Consider the following 14,734-nt stretch of genomic DNA (forward strand, 5'->3'; position numbering starts at 1 on the left):
TGTGGCCTCTTCGCTTGTTTGGGACCCAGTTACTGAAGCTGTCACACGGTATTATTTCGGTAGGAGGGGAATCTGAAGACTGTAAGGGGGGGCAAGGCTTTTCTGAATAACCTTCCTGTGTTTTCTCGTCAGCAGTACCCAAGATCGGGTGCTCTTGGAGGCAGAGAAAGGGGTCGTGGATGCCTCAGAGGACACTCGATGCAAGAAATAACTTGAGGGTGGACCGCACACGCCATCCCGATCCCCAAGCAGCCTCCGTGCTCCGGTCCATGTCCTGGCCGAGCTCCCCCTGGTCCTTCCGGCCGGTTTCCTGCGGGTGCCCCGCGGCCCGCGCTCCCGGTCCTCCCTCCTGCCCGGCTACGTGGCAGGGCGCACCGGTTGGCGGTCAGGTGGTTGGGTGGCGCCAGGGAGAGCGCCACCGCGCCCGCCGCCTCCGGGGGCGGAGACTGGGCGGGAGTGGCCAGCGGAGTCGAGGAGGAGCCCACGGCGCGCGGTCGGAGTGGGGACGGGCTTCGGGCTGCGGCGCCGCGCAGAGGACGCGAGACAGCGGGCGGGCGACATGGATCGTGGCGAGCCAGGTGAGGGCGCGGGCCCTGCGTGGCCCCCCCGCGTGGGCGCGGGCACAGGGTGGGCCGGCGCGGGTCCAGCAGGTGCACGGGGTCCCCTGGGGCGGCCGCGCCGCGAGTGACAGCTCCCGGATCCGATCGCGCTTCCTGGTGCGGCCAAGCTGGAGGGAACAGCGCGGGGGGCCGGAGCGGGTGATGACAGAGAAGGTTCTGGGAGGCAGCGACGGGGCCGGGACTGCGGATGGTGTGATGCTTTGGGTTCAGCGCCGAGGGAGTGCCGCACACTGGCTCTTAACTGGTGGAAACTGAGGCACTGGGCACGGGAGGGGGGGTCGTTTCGTCCCTCAAGATGGGACCATGACCGCCGACCCCCTTCCAAGGAGTGAGACTTTCTGCCCTCTCAGATTAACGCGGTTAGGGTTTCGGGTGGCGTTGGAGCCCATGGCGATGGTTTTGGACGCAGATATTAAACATGAGATGGATCCCCAGATTGTGGAGAGGTGTCTATGGGTTTATGTGGGGAGAAGGCAGCTTTTCATAGTAAGGGTCTTCTTTTAGCCATCAAGGTGAAACCCCACCACCCAAAACACTTAGTCTATTTACCATAACTTTGGATGCACGTGTTTCTGAAAATAGTGCGTCAAGCGCAAGTGCCCCCAATGGAATCATTGTTTAAGAGAGATGTGGCAGGTGTAGGGTAGCGTTTTCAGATTTCAGTATTTCCCCATCCTAGAGGCCTTTGCCCATAATAACGCAGTAAGCTGTAACAGATGCGTGGCACACTTTTAAAGAGATACATAAACGCTAAAAACAAATACCAAAGATAACAAGAAGGTAAATTTTAGAAAGTGGGGATAGGAATTACGCTGTTTTGAGTCCTAACACAATAGTTTTTCTCTTTTGCTTGTCACCCTCCAGGATTTACCTTCATGCATGTGAGTTCCTATGTAAATAAAACCGTATTCCATATGTAGAATTTTGTATTTTACTTTTGAGAAGTTGTAAGATAGAATCTTTGGAGCCTTCCAACCCTTCCTTTCTCCCCACCCATCAAATTAATCTGACATGTAACATGAGCGCATATATACAATATGTAATATATATTTTACATATATGCATATGTAATACATTATATATATATGTATACACACACGCACACATATTGTCTACATTTTAAATTTCTTGAGGTTAGAAGCATGTACTTCATGTTTGCCCACGGTTGGGTACCATGGTGATTTGCACATAGTAGGCATTCAAATGTTTGCTTCAGAAAGCTCAGCACAGGTCTTATATGTGTCGTTAGGAAAAGGCCTAGGAGCCACCATGTAAGCCAGCATTACTCTGTCTGGTTTTTAATGGGGACGATGGGGGTGTCAAACATGTGAATATGCACATTTGTACGTGTCTTCCATTGTCATATTTAACAGAATGATGTTTTTAGAACAACAACTGTGTTTGGTACTTGTAAACATGGAGTCAGTCGCTGTGGTTGGCTTGGGTGAGTGGAGTGAGTCACTTTATTAGATTTTGTATTCTGCTTGGCTGGTAGGATCAGTCACTAGTACGTCTGCAATATTCCAGTTGGCTGATACACTGTGTGTGGTCTGTGTAGGCCTCGTTTTTGTGTATGTATGTCTAAGACATAGTTTGTTAATTCTTTGGCTTACAAGAGGATTCTTTTTCTGTGTCTAATTTATATATTTTTTCTCTGGTCAAGGTATTAGTTAGTCATGGTAGGCCTTGTTCTTAATGGCTAGTCCTCGAGGGCAAGGGAAATCCATCCTCTTCAAGTGGAGAGTCTGGAGCCTGGCTTTGGAATGAAAGATGAGTGACCTGCCAGGGGCAGGTCACCGGGCTCCCTGTACAGCTGTGCTGGGTGACAACCATGTGGCATTGCCTTACATGTCTGGGTCCATCGGCCTGTCTTTTTTCCCGTTTCATCTTTATGTTCCCATGGCGTATAGTAGGTGCTCAGAAATGTCTGTGGACGGCCTACCATGGAAGAGGAAAGTGCCCAGGAGTAACTTCCAGCTGTAGGAACCGCTGATGACCCTCCAAGCTGCCCTCTTGCTTCCCACTTCCTCCTGCTCTTCTTTCCCCTGCGTTTTAAAGAAGCAGAACTCCAGGGTGAGGCGGAGAAAGTTGCTCACCAGGCTTTGCTGGGCTTAGAGTGTAAGTTTCATGTGAGGTTTTTGAATGAGTGGGAGGGATGGCTCAGCGTCCAGGGAATCCATTAGACGCCGGGCTTAAAGTGAAGAAGGAATCTGGGACTGTGCACAGCACGTTCACTAGCAAACAATGCTGGCTGCAATAAGGTTTGTAAAATGCTGTGCTTCTCTCTTGAATTGTGATTTCTGCACAGGTTTTAAAGCCAAATCAGGACATTTTAGGTTTGTTTAATTTACTTTTTATTTAATGTGAATGGAGTTGCTTGCATTTGTCTGTCCCTTAAACAAGACTCTAGATGCAAAACTATATGCCCTACCTCTTGTCTTAAATGCATTTCTCTCTTTGAAAATGTCTCCTTACACCTTCCTCCTTATAGGAAGTTCTCAAAACGTATTTATTTAACAGAGCTATAAAGTTGGAAAGGAACAGTTTTCCTTGTGATTTCAATGACATATTGTAATAGTCTTCAGTATGAGACTCAGATTCTGCTCTCCTCCCCAACTTCTCCTATACCCACACTTTGTACACAATACTCTGCTTATATCGAGAGCTCAGTCGGTGTCACGTGATTTAAAATATACTTTAAGCTGCTGGTGCCTCTCAAAAGTTTCAGTGTGTTAAGCCCCGCACAGCACGTTTAATGTGTGTGGTATTCCTACTCTGACAGTGCTGTGTGCCATGCTAATTAGGGCATATGCTGTGTGAAAAACCTCCTGAGTACCTTTGATGGGGCTGAATAAATATTTATACTTGAGTATTCTCCTATGTTAGTAGTAACCTGTAGTTTAGCACCATTTTATTGAAGTGACAGTCAGCTAGCTACTAAGCATTTTATGTGTGTTTGAATTTAAAAAAAAGACAACAACAAATACCAAAACTTTATTTTAAGGGGAAGAGGGAACGCTGCTGGGGCCAAAACACTGGGGAGAGGGGAAAGCTGTAAGGAACAGTGACATAATGATCTATCACTGTGATTTCAGCATTGTAACCATGCTGTAGAAATAACAAAAATGTGACGTGTCATTTATTTAAAAGTAAAACAAATGTAGAGATGGCTGGATAACAATTTTAAGGGTCTGCTCACAAATCTCTGTGTGTGACCCAGCCAGGTTTTCGGTGTCTTTGGTCAGAGTCTCACTTTCCATATGGTGCCGGTGTGATGTCTCTGTTAGCTTACATTCACTTCCTGCATTTATTTTTATGCGGCAGCCTGCCTAGTCCCGAGGGGAAAGCTGAGTGGTAGGAGGGGTTGTGTTTAGCGAGATCTCAGAACAGAATAATCCATGCACATAGCTAAACAAATACACTCACAGTGCAAAACAAAAAAGAACACCCAAGTGCATGCAATTAGGTCACTAACAAAAGCAAAACAAAACAAAAAAATGAAAAGAAAAAAGAAAGAAAAGAAAGAACACTCAAATCCCCTGAACTTCAGTGCTACTCTTCCTTTTGTTTCAGGCTAAGATGGTTATATCTTCCTTTGGGGGTTAATTATTTCTGTTTGAATTGTTAACTATTGTAAAATCTGTCTCCTGAGACTCTCCCAAATTTTATTTAAACCGTCTGAGCACCAGCTGTACAGAATCCATAATCTTAGCAGTGTATTTTTATTAGAAAATGTCAATCAAGGAAGCTAAAAAAATGTTTGAGTTAAAAGTACTTTCTGGTAGCTGAGAGTAGTTGTTTGTTTTTAGAGAAACCAGGAAATATAGATGGAGAAAAATAAAATAAAATCATTTATAATCCTACTCTACAAAAATTAAATCACTATTAGCATATCGGTTTATACCCATCCTTATGTCTAAATTTTTTCAACAAGTCACAAAATAATCTCTTATTGAATATTTCATTTTATAACTTGCCTTAAAAGAAGATACAGTATGTTTTTAAAACACACTTCTCTAATGTTGCTTTGACTAGTGTGACCAGGTAATTAATGCTCATGACGCAATTCAAAATGACTGAAAGGTTGCAAAATGTAAATCTCTCTGCCAGTCCTGTCTCCTGGTCTATATCTCACGGATAGTAGTGCCACCATTGTTCCCAGGGTTGTATCTCTCCATCCAGAGAGAGTCTATGTATGTACTCTACCTATACTTATATTTAAATATATACAAGATTGGACAATTAAGTTTGTGAACTTGCACGGTGGAAGTTCGTGAACTCAATTGTCCGATCTTGTATTATGTATTTATATATATATATACATATATTTGCGAGGATATATTATACAAATTGGCACAAATTGGTTAGCACCTGACTTCCTGCACTTAAATACAGTGTCTACGTCAGAGGTCATTCAACATGTTTATATAATACAGTATTGTTGCTTCATTTTTAATGGCTGTTTGTAGACGTCTATTTGTAGATGTACCATGTTACTGAAAGGGAACAAAGTTTTGCTACCCCAAAATATACTTTTTGGGATATTGATTTTAAGCTGGTTATTAAGAAACAAAAGACTCAGAAAGAAACTTTGACCTTCCCCTGGTACCTGCCTAAAGGAAATCAGATGGAAAAACCTGCTTAAAGGAAGAGAGCATCAGCTTAGCTTCATAATATAAAATGTGTCAGACAGGAAGAAATCTAGCAAAGCCTGTTTGTTGACCTTCCTTCTGAGTCCCACTGTTTCTGGGTGGCCCAGCAAGAATTTGTTTCGCACATGCTTGCTCTTTCATGTCTACCCATGAATTGCCTACTTTGCCTTTGAAATCCCAGACCCCTGCCCCCTTCTCCTTGGTCCAAAAAGGTACACATAAGCCTCAACTGTCCAATGCGTCTTCAGGTCTCAGGGTTAGGGCACCCCTGCATGTACACTGTAATGAGCTAGGGACATCGTCTCCTGTTAATCTGCCTCCTGTTAATTTGATTAGTAGCCCAGCCAGAAGAACTTAGAAGGTGGGAGGAAAAAAAAATTTTTGTGTGTGTGCCCCCCCCCCATTATGTCCTATAATGGATGATATTTAACTTGTTCCCTGTTGATGGGCATTTAGGTTTCCCCTAATAATTTTGCCATTAAAACAAAGCTGCAGCAAATAAATCTGTATCCAAGCCATTTGACAAATGTGCCAGTCTGTCTGCAGGAGGCATTCCTAGAAGAATGCGACTGTTGTGTTCCGACAGTGCTGTGTCCTATCCCCTGGAAATGGCACCAATTATACCCCACCGGCAGGTGTGAGCCTCTGCCTCCTGTGTTCTGTGGCAGGGTGTTGTCACACTTTTTCATCTTTGCTTAGGTTCTAGGGGAACAAGGGCTTCCCGGTGTGTTTCAGTATACATTTTTTTTAAGTATGAAGGCGGTTGTGCTTCTATTTATATGTTGAAGATCTGTATTTCATTTTCTGTGATTGCCTGTTCATATACTTTGCCAATTTCTGTGGCAAAGAAATTGTGTTGTCAATTTCTCCTTGATCTGTAGAATGCAGCCTTCCATCCACGATAGGAATTGCTAGGTTGTTGTTCCTTTTTTTGACTTTATGGTCATTTTTTCCCAAGCAGAATTTCTAATTGATGGGTTTTTATTTTTAGCTCCTAGCTTTTGAATCATTCCTAGAAATGCCCTCCTCACTTTTGAGTGTATGTTTCTATGGTTTTATTTTTTACATGCAAATCTTTCATCCATCTAGAGTTTATTTTGATAAAAAGTGTGAGGTATGAATTTTAACCACTGTCCCCTCAGTTGGCTACTCAGTCAATTTCCCAACACCATTCATTGACTACTAGATATTTCCTCTACTGATTTGAAATACTACTGTTGTCACATACTAAATTCTTATGTTCTTTTCTTTCCCATTGATCTATCTGTTCATTCCCATCAACTAACCTCTTTAAATGACTGTAGCTTCATAATATGTAAAAATGTCTAGCAGAGTTATATCCAGTCTCCCTTTTCCTTTCAAAACTATTGTTCAAAAGAGCAGTAGGCTATGGCAGCAGCTTTTGGGAGGGAGCAGTAAGAAGTGTGTCTACGCCTGAAAATGGCCGATTGTCCTTGTGCGTCAGAAATACTTACAAATGTTTAGGGCAAAGAATGTTGGACGTGAAGTGGCATCTGGGTTCAGAGTTCGGCTGCATCATTTTCTGGTTCTGAGACATTGGAAAAGTCGCTCAACCTCTTTGAGGCTGGTAATACCTCAACTATCTGTGGAAATGAAGGGATAATCTGTGACTAGCACTGGTGTTCCGTTAATACTGACTGTGAAACTGAGGGTTAGATATTCCGGTAAAATGCTAACTCAGGGGCTCCCAGTTCAAATGAAACACTTCCCTCGGAGATAAGTAGGATATGATGCCTGCCCTCAAGCTCACAGGCGGGTCTGGAGAAACAAGCATGCATCCAACTAGGCCACGATGAACTGTGACGGAGGAGGAAGTGAGCTGTTCTGCCTGAGTCATCAGAAAAGCGTTTGCAATGTGGATGACCTTTGAACTTTGACATGAAGGCTAAGTAGGAATGTTTCAAAGTGGTAAGAGAAAGAAGGGTGAGGAAGGGAGTTGGGGGGTCTGATTTGGGGGGGTCTGATGATAAAGAAGATTAGAGAAAGGCTTTCAGATTGCATGGAAAAGGAACTGGGATAGGAGTGATGAAAAGAAGAGCAGAGAGGGAGGGAGACGCTGAGTTTAGTTTGGGGCATGCCTAGTTATCCAGGGATGCATAACAAAACACCCCAAAACCTGGTGGTTTAACAACAAGAGCATGTATTCTGGTCACCGATCTGTACTGTGGGCAGGGCTCCATGGGGACGGCTGGTTTCTGCTCCATTCAGCATCAACTGGGGCAACTTGAAGCATCAAGCTAGAAGTCGTTATACCTGGAAGATGCAAACAGCTGGAGCCTCAGGTACCGGTTGGTCCTACTGTATGGTCCCAGCCAAAACAACCTGGCTCTGTTTGTTGATGGCTCTTTGCTTGCCTGCGTTGAGTATTGTGTTTTGCTGGCCATGCTGCTGACCCAACAGCATGCTGCCTTAGGATGTTAGCCCAGGGCTCCCCAGGTGTGAGACCCAAGAGGTAGAGGGGTGGGTGGGCAGAGAGAGCTGTGTGGCTTTTTATGATGTGGCCTCCAAGTCACCTGGCTTCGTCACTTCGTCCTCATTCTGTTGGTTAGAAATGTGTCACAAAGTCCAGCCCATATTCAAGGAGAGGGGAATTAGACCTCACTTTTGGTGGGAAGAGTGTCCACGAGTGTGTGCACATGGTTTAAACCCGCCACCAGGTGTGGGCCGTCCATGTGGCTGGAGTGAACCACGCATCTCAGGGAGGGCCGGGGCAGGATAGCTCAGTTTGGGAGACCTCAGCCTGTGTGGTATTTACAGCTGTTAACTTGCTGAGACAGCCTAGGAAAAACAGTAGAGAATTGAGCATGGAATGTGGACATTTCAGGGCAGGGCGGGGAAGGTACAAGTTCAGAAATGGGGGCTTGACTCTCAGAGGCTGTGGAGAGGCCAAGCCAATTGAGGGAAAAGCAAGTATTGGCTTAGGTGATTAGGACCAATCGTGGGTAAAGCTCTGTGGATTGGGGTGTGGGTGCCAACGGGTGGAGGGAAGATCCTGTGTGTTCGTGGTTCGGGGCCTGTGGGAATGGTAAAGGGAGGCAATGCAAGAGGCCAGACTGCTCTTTCCAGAAGCCAAGTGGTGCTTCGAAGGGACATTGGGTTAAATGATAGAGATTTGCTTGCCTGTGTTTGACATTTGTGTGTGTTCATAAAATGAGAGGAGAAAGCAGAGGCGGGGAGAGTAATGGGATTTAATATTCCCGTCGTGTATGTCACCGGTTTTAGTGAAGATACTTTCAGTGCAAAATGTATTTTAATAGGCATTGCTAGAGCTTGACCTTCAAGGAACTCAAGTCTATAAGCGATAATTCACTTCAGTGTGTAAGAGCCTTGCAGATAATAGTACTTGTTAAGTGTTAGTGGAGCGGAAGTACGAAGCCTTCCCTGGGTGCTGTGAGAAGCATTTGAGTCCAGAGGTGACCACATTCAAGCCAATCACAGTAACGCTATGGTTTCCCCCCCCCCCCCAAAGTGGTGCTTTCTCAGGGCAAACATGAATTGTTGTGAAGGATTGCTTTGGTCGTGGAGCATCTTGGCTGTGGAATCGACTCATGCAGTGTCTGGATTTGTCCCATATTCTCCCTCAGGTTCTCTTGAGAAATAATTTTCATTCCAGAGTGGCGGTCCCCCGACTGGAGAGTCCAGTCAGCTGTTTCCTCAGGTCCTTGTTGAAAGAGGAACAGACCTTGCAGCTGCCTCTTCTGCTGGTTTTGAAATGAAATGGGTTGCTTCAGGAGTAAATGAAGGTTGTGACTAACAGTGATGATTACATGACAGATTTCTCTTGGTTTCAGGGCCTTGTTTTTCCCAGCTTCCCAGTCTCTTCCCCAGCTTACTTCCTCTTGGCAGCCCCTTGGAAGGGACTGCAGGCCTGGGCGCCCCACTGCCCGCTGTCTGCCTGCGTCGGGTGGGGCCTGTGGTCCCTGCAGAGGAAGACGCTCTGATGACATTTCCTCATCTGATTATGCTTCCCATCATGACGGTTGTAGATGCTAAGTTTGAAAAGCAGTGAACGCTGATGAAATAGCCAACTTTTCAGTGCATTAGATGACTTGGACAATTTCCTAAAATTCAGAGTGAAGTGTAAACCTCCAGTCACACATCGGTCCTTCCACTCCATTGGTTTTCTCTGCGTTTCTTGCAGTGTTTCTATTACTCCTCTTCACTTTTTGTTTCTCCTGCCCCCTCTCTCTCTTCCTTTTTTCTTCACGTGATTTGCACTTTTTAAAAAATCTTTCCCTACTTGGGCCATAAAGTGGAACTCAAGAGCTTTGTTGTTCTTGTTCTTTTTGTTTTGCTTTCACTCAAGGGATTTCATGGGCTCATTGAATACGAGTATATTTTGTGTTTCTTATTAGTATTAAATTTTTTTTCCAGTAAGAATTAAAAAAAAAAAACACCCTGAAAAAGAATTTCCTAGTTTGTTCATTTATTATTAATTAATTGCATTGCTATTGCAAAACTAATTTAGATCCCTCTCTCTCTTCTTTCTCTCTGGTATGTGTTGAAATGATTGAAAGCTTAGAAAAATATTTCTAATTATTAATTGGGAATCTTCAAAAATCATACATTAAGTGTTTGGATCTTTGTATGAATTCTGGGCAAAGTAGAAATACGTAGAGTCACATAATTTTTAAAACTTGTTAGAAGATGAAGAGGAAACTTGATTTTTTTTTTTCTCAATTAAAGGAATCGAGGGAAGTGGTTAGTCAATAGCAGTTCTGTTCTGGTGCCATCCCAGGACCTCTGTCATAGTGTCACTGCCACATGGGCTGAAGGAGAGGCTGTGGGGTGGGCGTCCCTTCCATCTGGGTCCCCGGGGTTGAGCTCTCAGGGCACTTGCCCACAGGGAACAGCAGAAACCCCCAGACCCTGAGTCCCCTGCTCTCCTGACCACGACGCCTGTCCGCCCAGCTACCCTAGTGCTTTTGACAATAAACGTGCAATTCTGGGGGATTTTTTTATGTGTTCACTTTCCCATTAATACCACTACCTCACATCCATATTTTCTGCGCCAAACAAAAGGAAAATGTCATTGTGTCCTTCACAGTATGGCAGTTCAGCTCATCTTTCTTTAGATGTTGAAAAAGGTGAAAGAAAGGGTGCACAGGGCGTGATGGGGGTGGTGTTGGCCTTTCAGCTTGGGACGAATTAGAAATTCTTAGTTCTTTTCAACCAGTACTGTGTGGAAAAGAAGGAATTTGTCGATGACATCACCTTCATGGGTGCTTCCTCGGTCCTGGCTCCAGCCAGGCAGCTACGGGCAGTGAATGCTTTACTCGATCCCTGTGTAACATCCCCACTTTGTTTTTCTGTTTTTCTTTTTTGGAAGCAACTATGGCCGTCAATAACTTTCTTCACTTGCTGGGCCGCTGTACTTAATGTATTTAGTATTTTTCTATGCTTTGCAATAATTATCGTTTCTTTTTGCATCAGTTAAACATAATCATAGCAGGAAAACATATATCAACATTTCTTGTTCATAAAAAACCTAGTGACCTCGGTAATCTTAAAACACTCTTCTCCCATGTTTATTCATTGGTGTCGGAGCATCAGTCCTTCAAATATACATGTTGATTAAGGGATCCATCTACTAGTGGAAACATAAGCACATCCTAGGGAAAGTGAAAACAGAGGTGCCGGCTTGTTTTCTTTGTTCACTAATATCTGTGCACCCACCTCCCTCCCCCTCCCCCGGGCACACCCTGTCAAGTCAATATTCAGGTTCTTCATCACAGTATTTACTTGCAACGCAGGCTGCTGGCTCTGGCAGGCCTTCGGGTATCAGGTTTCTTCTGTTCAAAGGGACCCCCAGCCCAGCTTGTGCCTGACTCCTTGCACATAACAGATCTTCTGTAAAGCTGGGTTTGCCAGTCACGTTGTACATATTAATGTATACGGAGGGCATTTGGCAGGGGTGTGTGTGGAGGAGGAAGGGTATTTTCACAGCGGCATTTCAGATCTGATCCGGGTGCCACAGCGGCCTTGGTTTCAGGGCCTTGTTTTTCACTGTGTGTCAGTGATTGTGTCACTGACTGTGGGAGGCTGGCCGGGCCCAAGGACACGGTGGCCGTCCTCTCCAGATCAGCGCTGTACCTGGGGTGGGGGGGCGGTCAGAATGGGGGGAGGAAAAGCATTGACCCGCCCCTGAGGTGGGAGCTATGGGGGAGGTAGAGGCAGGCCTGTGCAGTCTGCGTCCTTTCTCCAGCTGTTACTGGGTATTCAAAAATGTCAGTTCTGGAAGGTGCCGCTAAGGCCAACCCCGCAGAAGGCCGCTGCCCGAGGTGTGCACCCCAGTACTAGGCTGTGTTTGTGCTGAAAGCTGCTTATCCGTCAATGCTTGCGCCTTCTCTGACAAACAGCGACCTAAAGGCATTTCTGTCCCGTGTCTTGCTTTTCACTTAACTTGCTTCCTACCTCATTTAGGAATCGATACAGTACCGTAGACCTATGATGCAAGATCTTGTAATTTGTCTTAACACCTTGCTCCCATGCTCCCCTGCTCACGCTGTAATTCTCTTTGGAGGTAAAGGATATTTTTCTTTACTGCTCTTGATGTCATGACCAAATATTTTTTTTAATTGGATGTGTCTCTATGCTGTGAGGCTATAATAACACTTTTCACTTCATCTTTGCTGGGGAAAGAATCCAAGCTTCTTAAATGGATACAGCTAAAAAGTTGGTCTTGTTTAAAAGTGGACTGAATGGTGGGAGATTAGAAGAACTGTACTGGCTTTCAGGTTTAAAAAAGCAGAGGTTTTTGTCTGTACCATGGAGAAACATGGCCCAGAAACCTGGGTGGCACACAGCTGCTTCTTTGTAGTTCCACAGTCACTTCCAGCAAGGGATTTCACTCCTATCAGAGACCAAATGGGCTGTGATGACCTCTCAGTGTCCCAGAGAATAAAGCCTGAAACCAGAGTAGCTGATGGCCCCAAACCTGGGACCCAGAGTGTCCTTTTCTTCGGCCTTTTCTCGTCAGTGAAATTTGAGGAGAACTTTTTATAGAGAGTGAAACTTTTCCTTGGTCGTTTACCGTAGAGGTAAAGTGAGAATATCTAGGTTGTCTTAGATGTTGGCTTTTAAAATTTTTGTGTGGTATGTGTTTCTGTGACCTTTTGACATCATATCAGCTAAGCTCTCACTTTTTTTTTTTTTTTAAAGGTTCTTAGAAGCGGAAAATTAATAATTCTTTATGAGATTCCACTTTGTTTTGTCCCTGGTTTGGAACACGATTTGCAGCAGTAGTGTGGAGATTACTGTCACCTCTCAACTGAAAATGGAGTATGGCTAATCCTCTTATTAGATTTATAGGTTTTCATAAGCCTGATTTTCAAGTGGATTCCTGACTACACTTGTGTGTTTCTTTTATCTTCATAAATGTTGGCAGTAATGGTTGACTTCACTTCTGACTATGAAGTTATTGGGAAGTAAAACACAGGGTGTGTGTGTGTGTGTGTGTGTGTGTGTGTGTGTGTGTGTGTGTATTTGTTTCCAGGCCCTACTCCCTTGAAGGGAGATGATCAGGCCTTAGAGGGGTAGTGGCTAGATGTCCTCACTAGGATTTGTGACTTAGATTTCAAAGCTTCCTTTCTTGTCACCTGTGAGACCGTCCAGCCACATGTAAGGATGACAGTGAGGGCTGAGAGCGGCGTTGGCCACTGCTGTGTGTAGTGCTCCAGAAACAACAAAACAGGATAACGAAAGACTTCATAAAGGTTTGGCTTTCCCACAACAAGGTCGTTTTGATCCCTTGGTGGCTAGTTGTCCTGTCCTTCCTGGGAACTGACTGTCATGCTCTCTCTCCACGGGAAGACCCACTGAACTCTGCTGCCAGTTCTGCGGCCCAGGTCCTTCTGGGCTGGTTTCTTATGACTTCTGTGGCCTCCAACCTTTCAGCAGCCCTTGGGGAACCTCCATTCTCCATCCTGTCAGCTTTTCCTCCACTGCAACTACGGAGTTAATCATTGCCCGGTCCCCTCCCAGCACCTGTAATATCTAAAGCAGTTGTGGGAGAAATGTATGCAAACACTCTCCTTGTTAAAGAAAAGGGGCAATAGAGTATAGATAAAGATAGTTGTTCGGAGACCTCTGAGGTTGGTGTGCGTCCCGTTGGACTTTTTCTCAGGCATCTGTGTAGAGACCCACGTACACCCGCAGGTCCAGCTGTTCTTGCCTTGGAGGCTAGACCCACATCACTGAGTTAGTGGGTCCACAGGGAGGCACGAGCATCTGCATTTTTAGCAAGTTCCCAGGTGACACTGATGTGCTGCTCGAGGGTCCACACTTTGGGGACTCTCATAGAATTGATACTGTGAGCGTGTGTGTGTATGTGTGTGTGTGTGTGTGTGTCTGTGTGTGTGTGTCTTTTTTAAAAAAGCAAATGCTCCTCTCTCTGGCCCGCCCTCAGCTCTCTGGCCCTTGATCTCTCTCCCTCCCTGCCTCCCTCTCTCCCTCCCTCCCTCCCCTTCTCCTCCCCCCCCCTTCTCCCTCTTCCCCACCTCAGCTAGGCCCATTCTCTTCCCTGAGACTGTATCACTAATAAACCCTGCTTGCTTATTAAAAAAATAAAAAATAAATTTAAAAAGCAAATGCTGTCATCCTATATATGCTTCTGTATTTTTCATCAGCTCTGTGTCGTGGAGAGTTTTCTGTGCTCGTACGTGTTGGTCGTTTCATTCTAACTGCGGCTTCGTGTTCCAGGGTGTAGATGTGCCTCGGTTTAACTTCTGTTAATGGACGTTTGGCTTCTTCACAGAAGTTTTTGAAACTACTGTACACAAGTGCTTTCCTGAATGCCGTTGTTTAATCCTTCTTTATGCGAGCACGTTGGTTGAGGGTGATGCGGAGTTGAAACTGCTGAGTGTGTGTGTTTTCTACCTCAGTTTTGTTCTCCTGGGGAATGTCACTCTGACTCTTCGCTATGTTGACCACCTCAATACCCAGCCCTGTGGAACTTGCTTGAGTCTCCTCATCTAGGCTAAAGCAGAGTTGCTAGGAAAATTGTAAAAATGTGCTGTTTGGGCCCTTCACAAATTCCACCCGACATGTGCTTTGGGCTGCTGGCCAATCTTTTTTTTCATTTTCCGTAGACTTCCTAAAACAGTGATATTCAACTGTTTTCCCCCCCTCTCAGTTCACTTGATTGTTAAGGATGGCCCTCAGTACTGATGGCTCACTTGCTAAAGTTTCCAGAGGATATGGTTCCAAATGTATCTTTTTTATGTGAAGTCATCATTAGACTTCTCCAATCTGGATTTTCTTCCCTCAGTATATAGTGTCGCTATATAAGTATATGGTGTCAGACTCTATATGCTTATAACCAAACGCAACCTCCACCTTTTAACCCAGTTATTCCTCTTTTTCTGCTCGTGTCCCGGCAGTGACATGTGCCGGGACATGAGGTGAGTTGGGCAGGTCTCAGGTAAGGCTGCCATCGTAGGT

At 45.1% G+C, this 14,734-nt stretch overlaps 1 protein-coding gene across 1 annotated transcript in view; it reads left to right on the forward strand.

Annotated features, from left to right (window-relative positions):
• Positions 1–419: 419 nt before the first annotated feature.
• Positions 420–14,734, forward strand: part of TPD52 (tumor protein D52) — an 86,401-nt gene continuing 72,086 nt past the window's right edge. Inside the window, exon 1 of the mRNA XM_074319265.2 lies at positions 420–578. Coding sequence (XP_074175366.2) covers positions 560–578 — 19 coding nt within the window. The 5' untranslated portion in view covers positions 420–559. The remainder of the gene's footprint in view (positions 579–14,734) is intronic.

This window comes from Rhinolophus sinicus, chromosome 7, assembly GCF_057876585.1.
Source record: "Rhinolophus sinicus isolate RSI-liver-muscle chromosome 7, RSI-T2T, whole genome shotgun sequence".
NCBI lineage: Eukaryota > Metazoa > Chordata > Mammalia > Chiroptera > Rhinolophidae > Rhinolophus > Rhinolophus sinicus.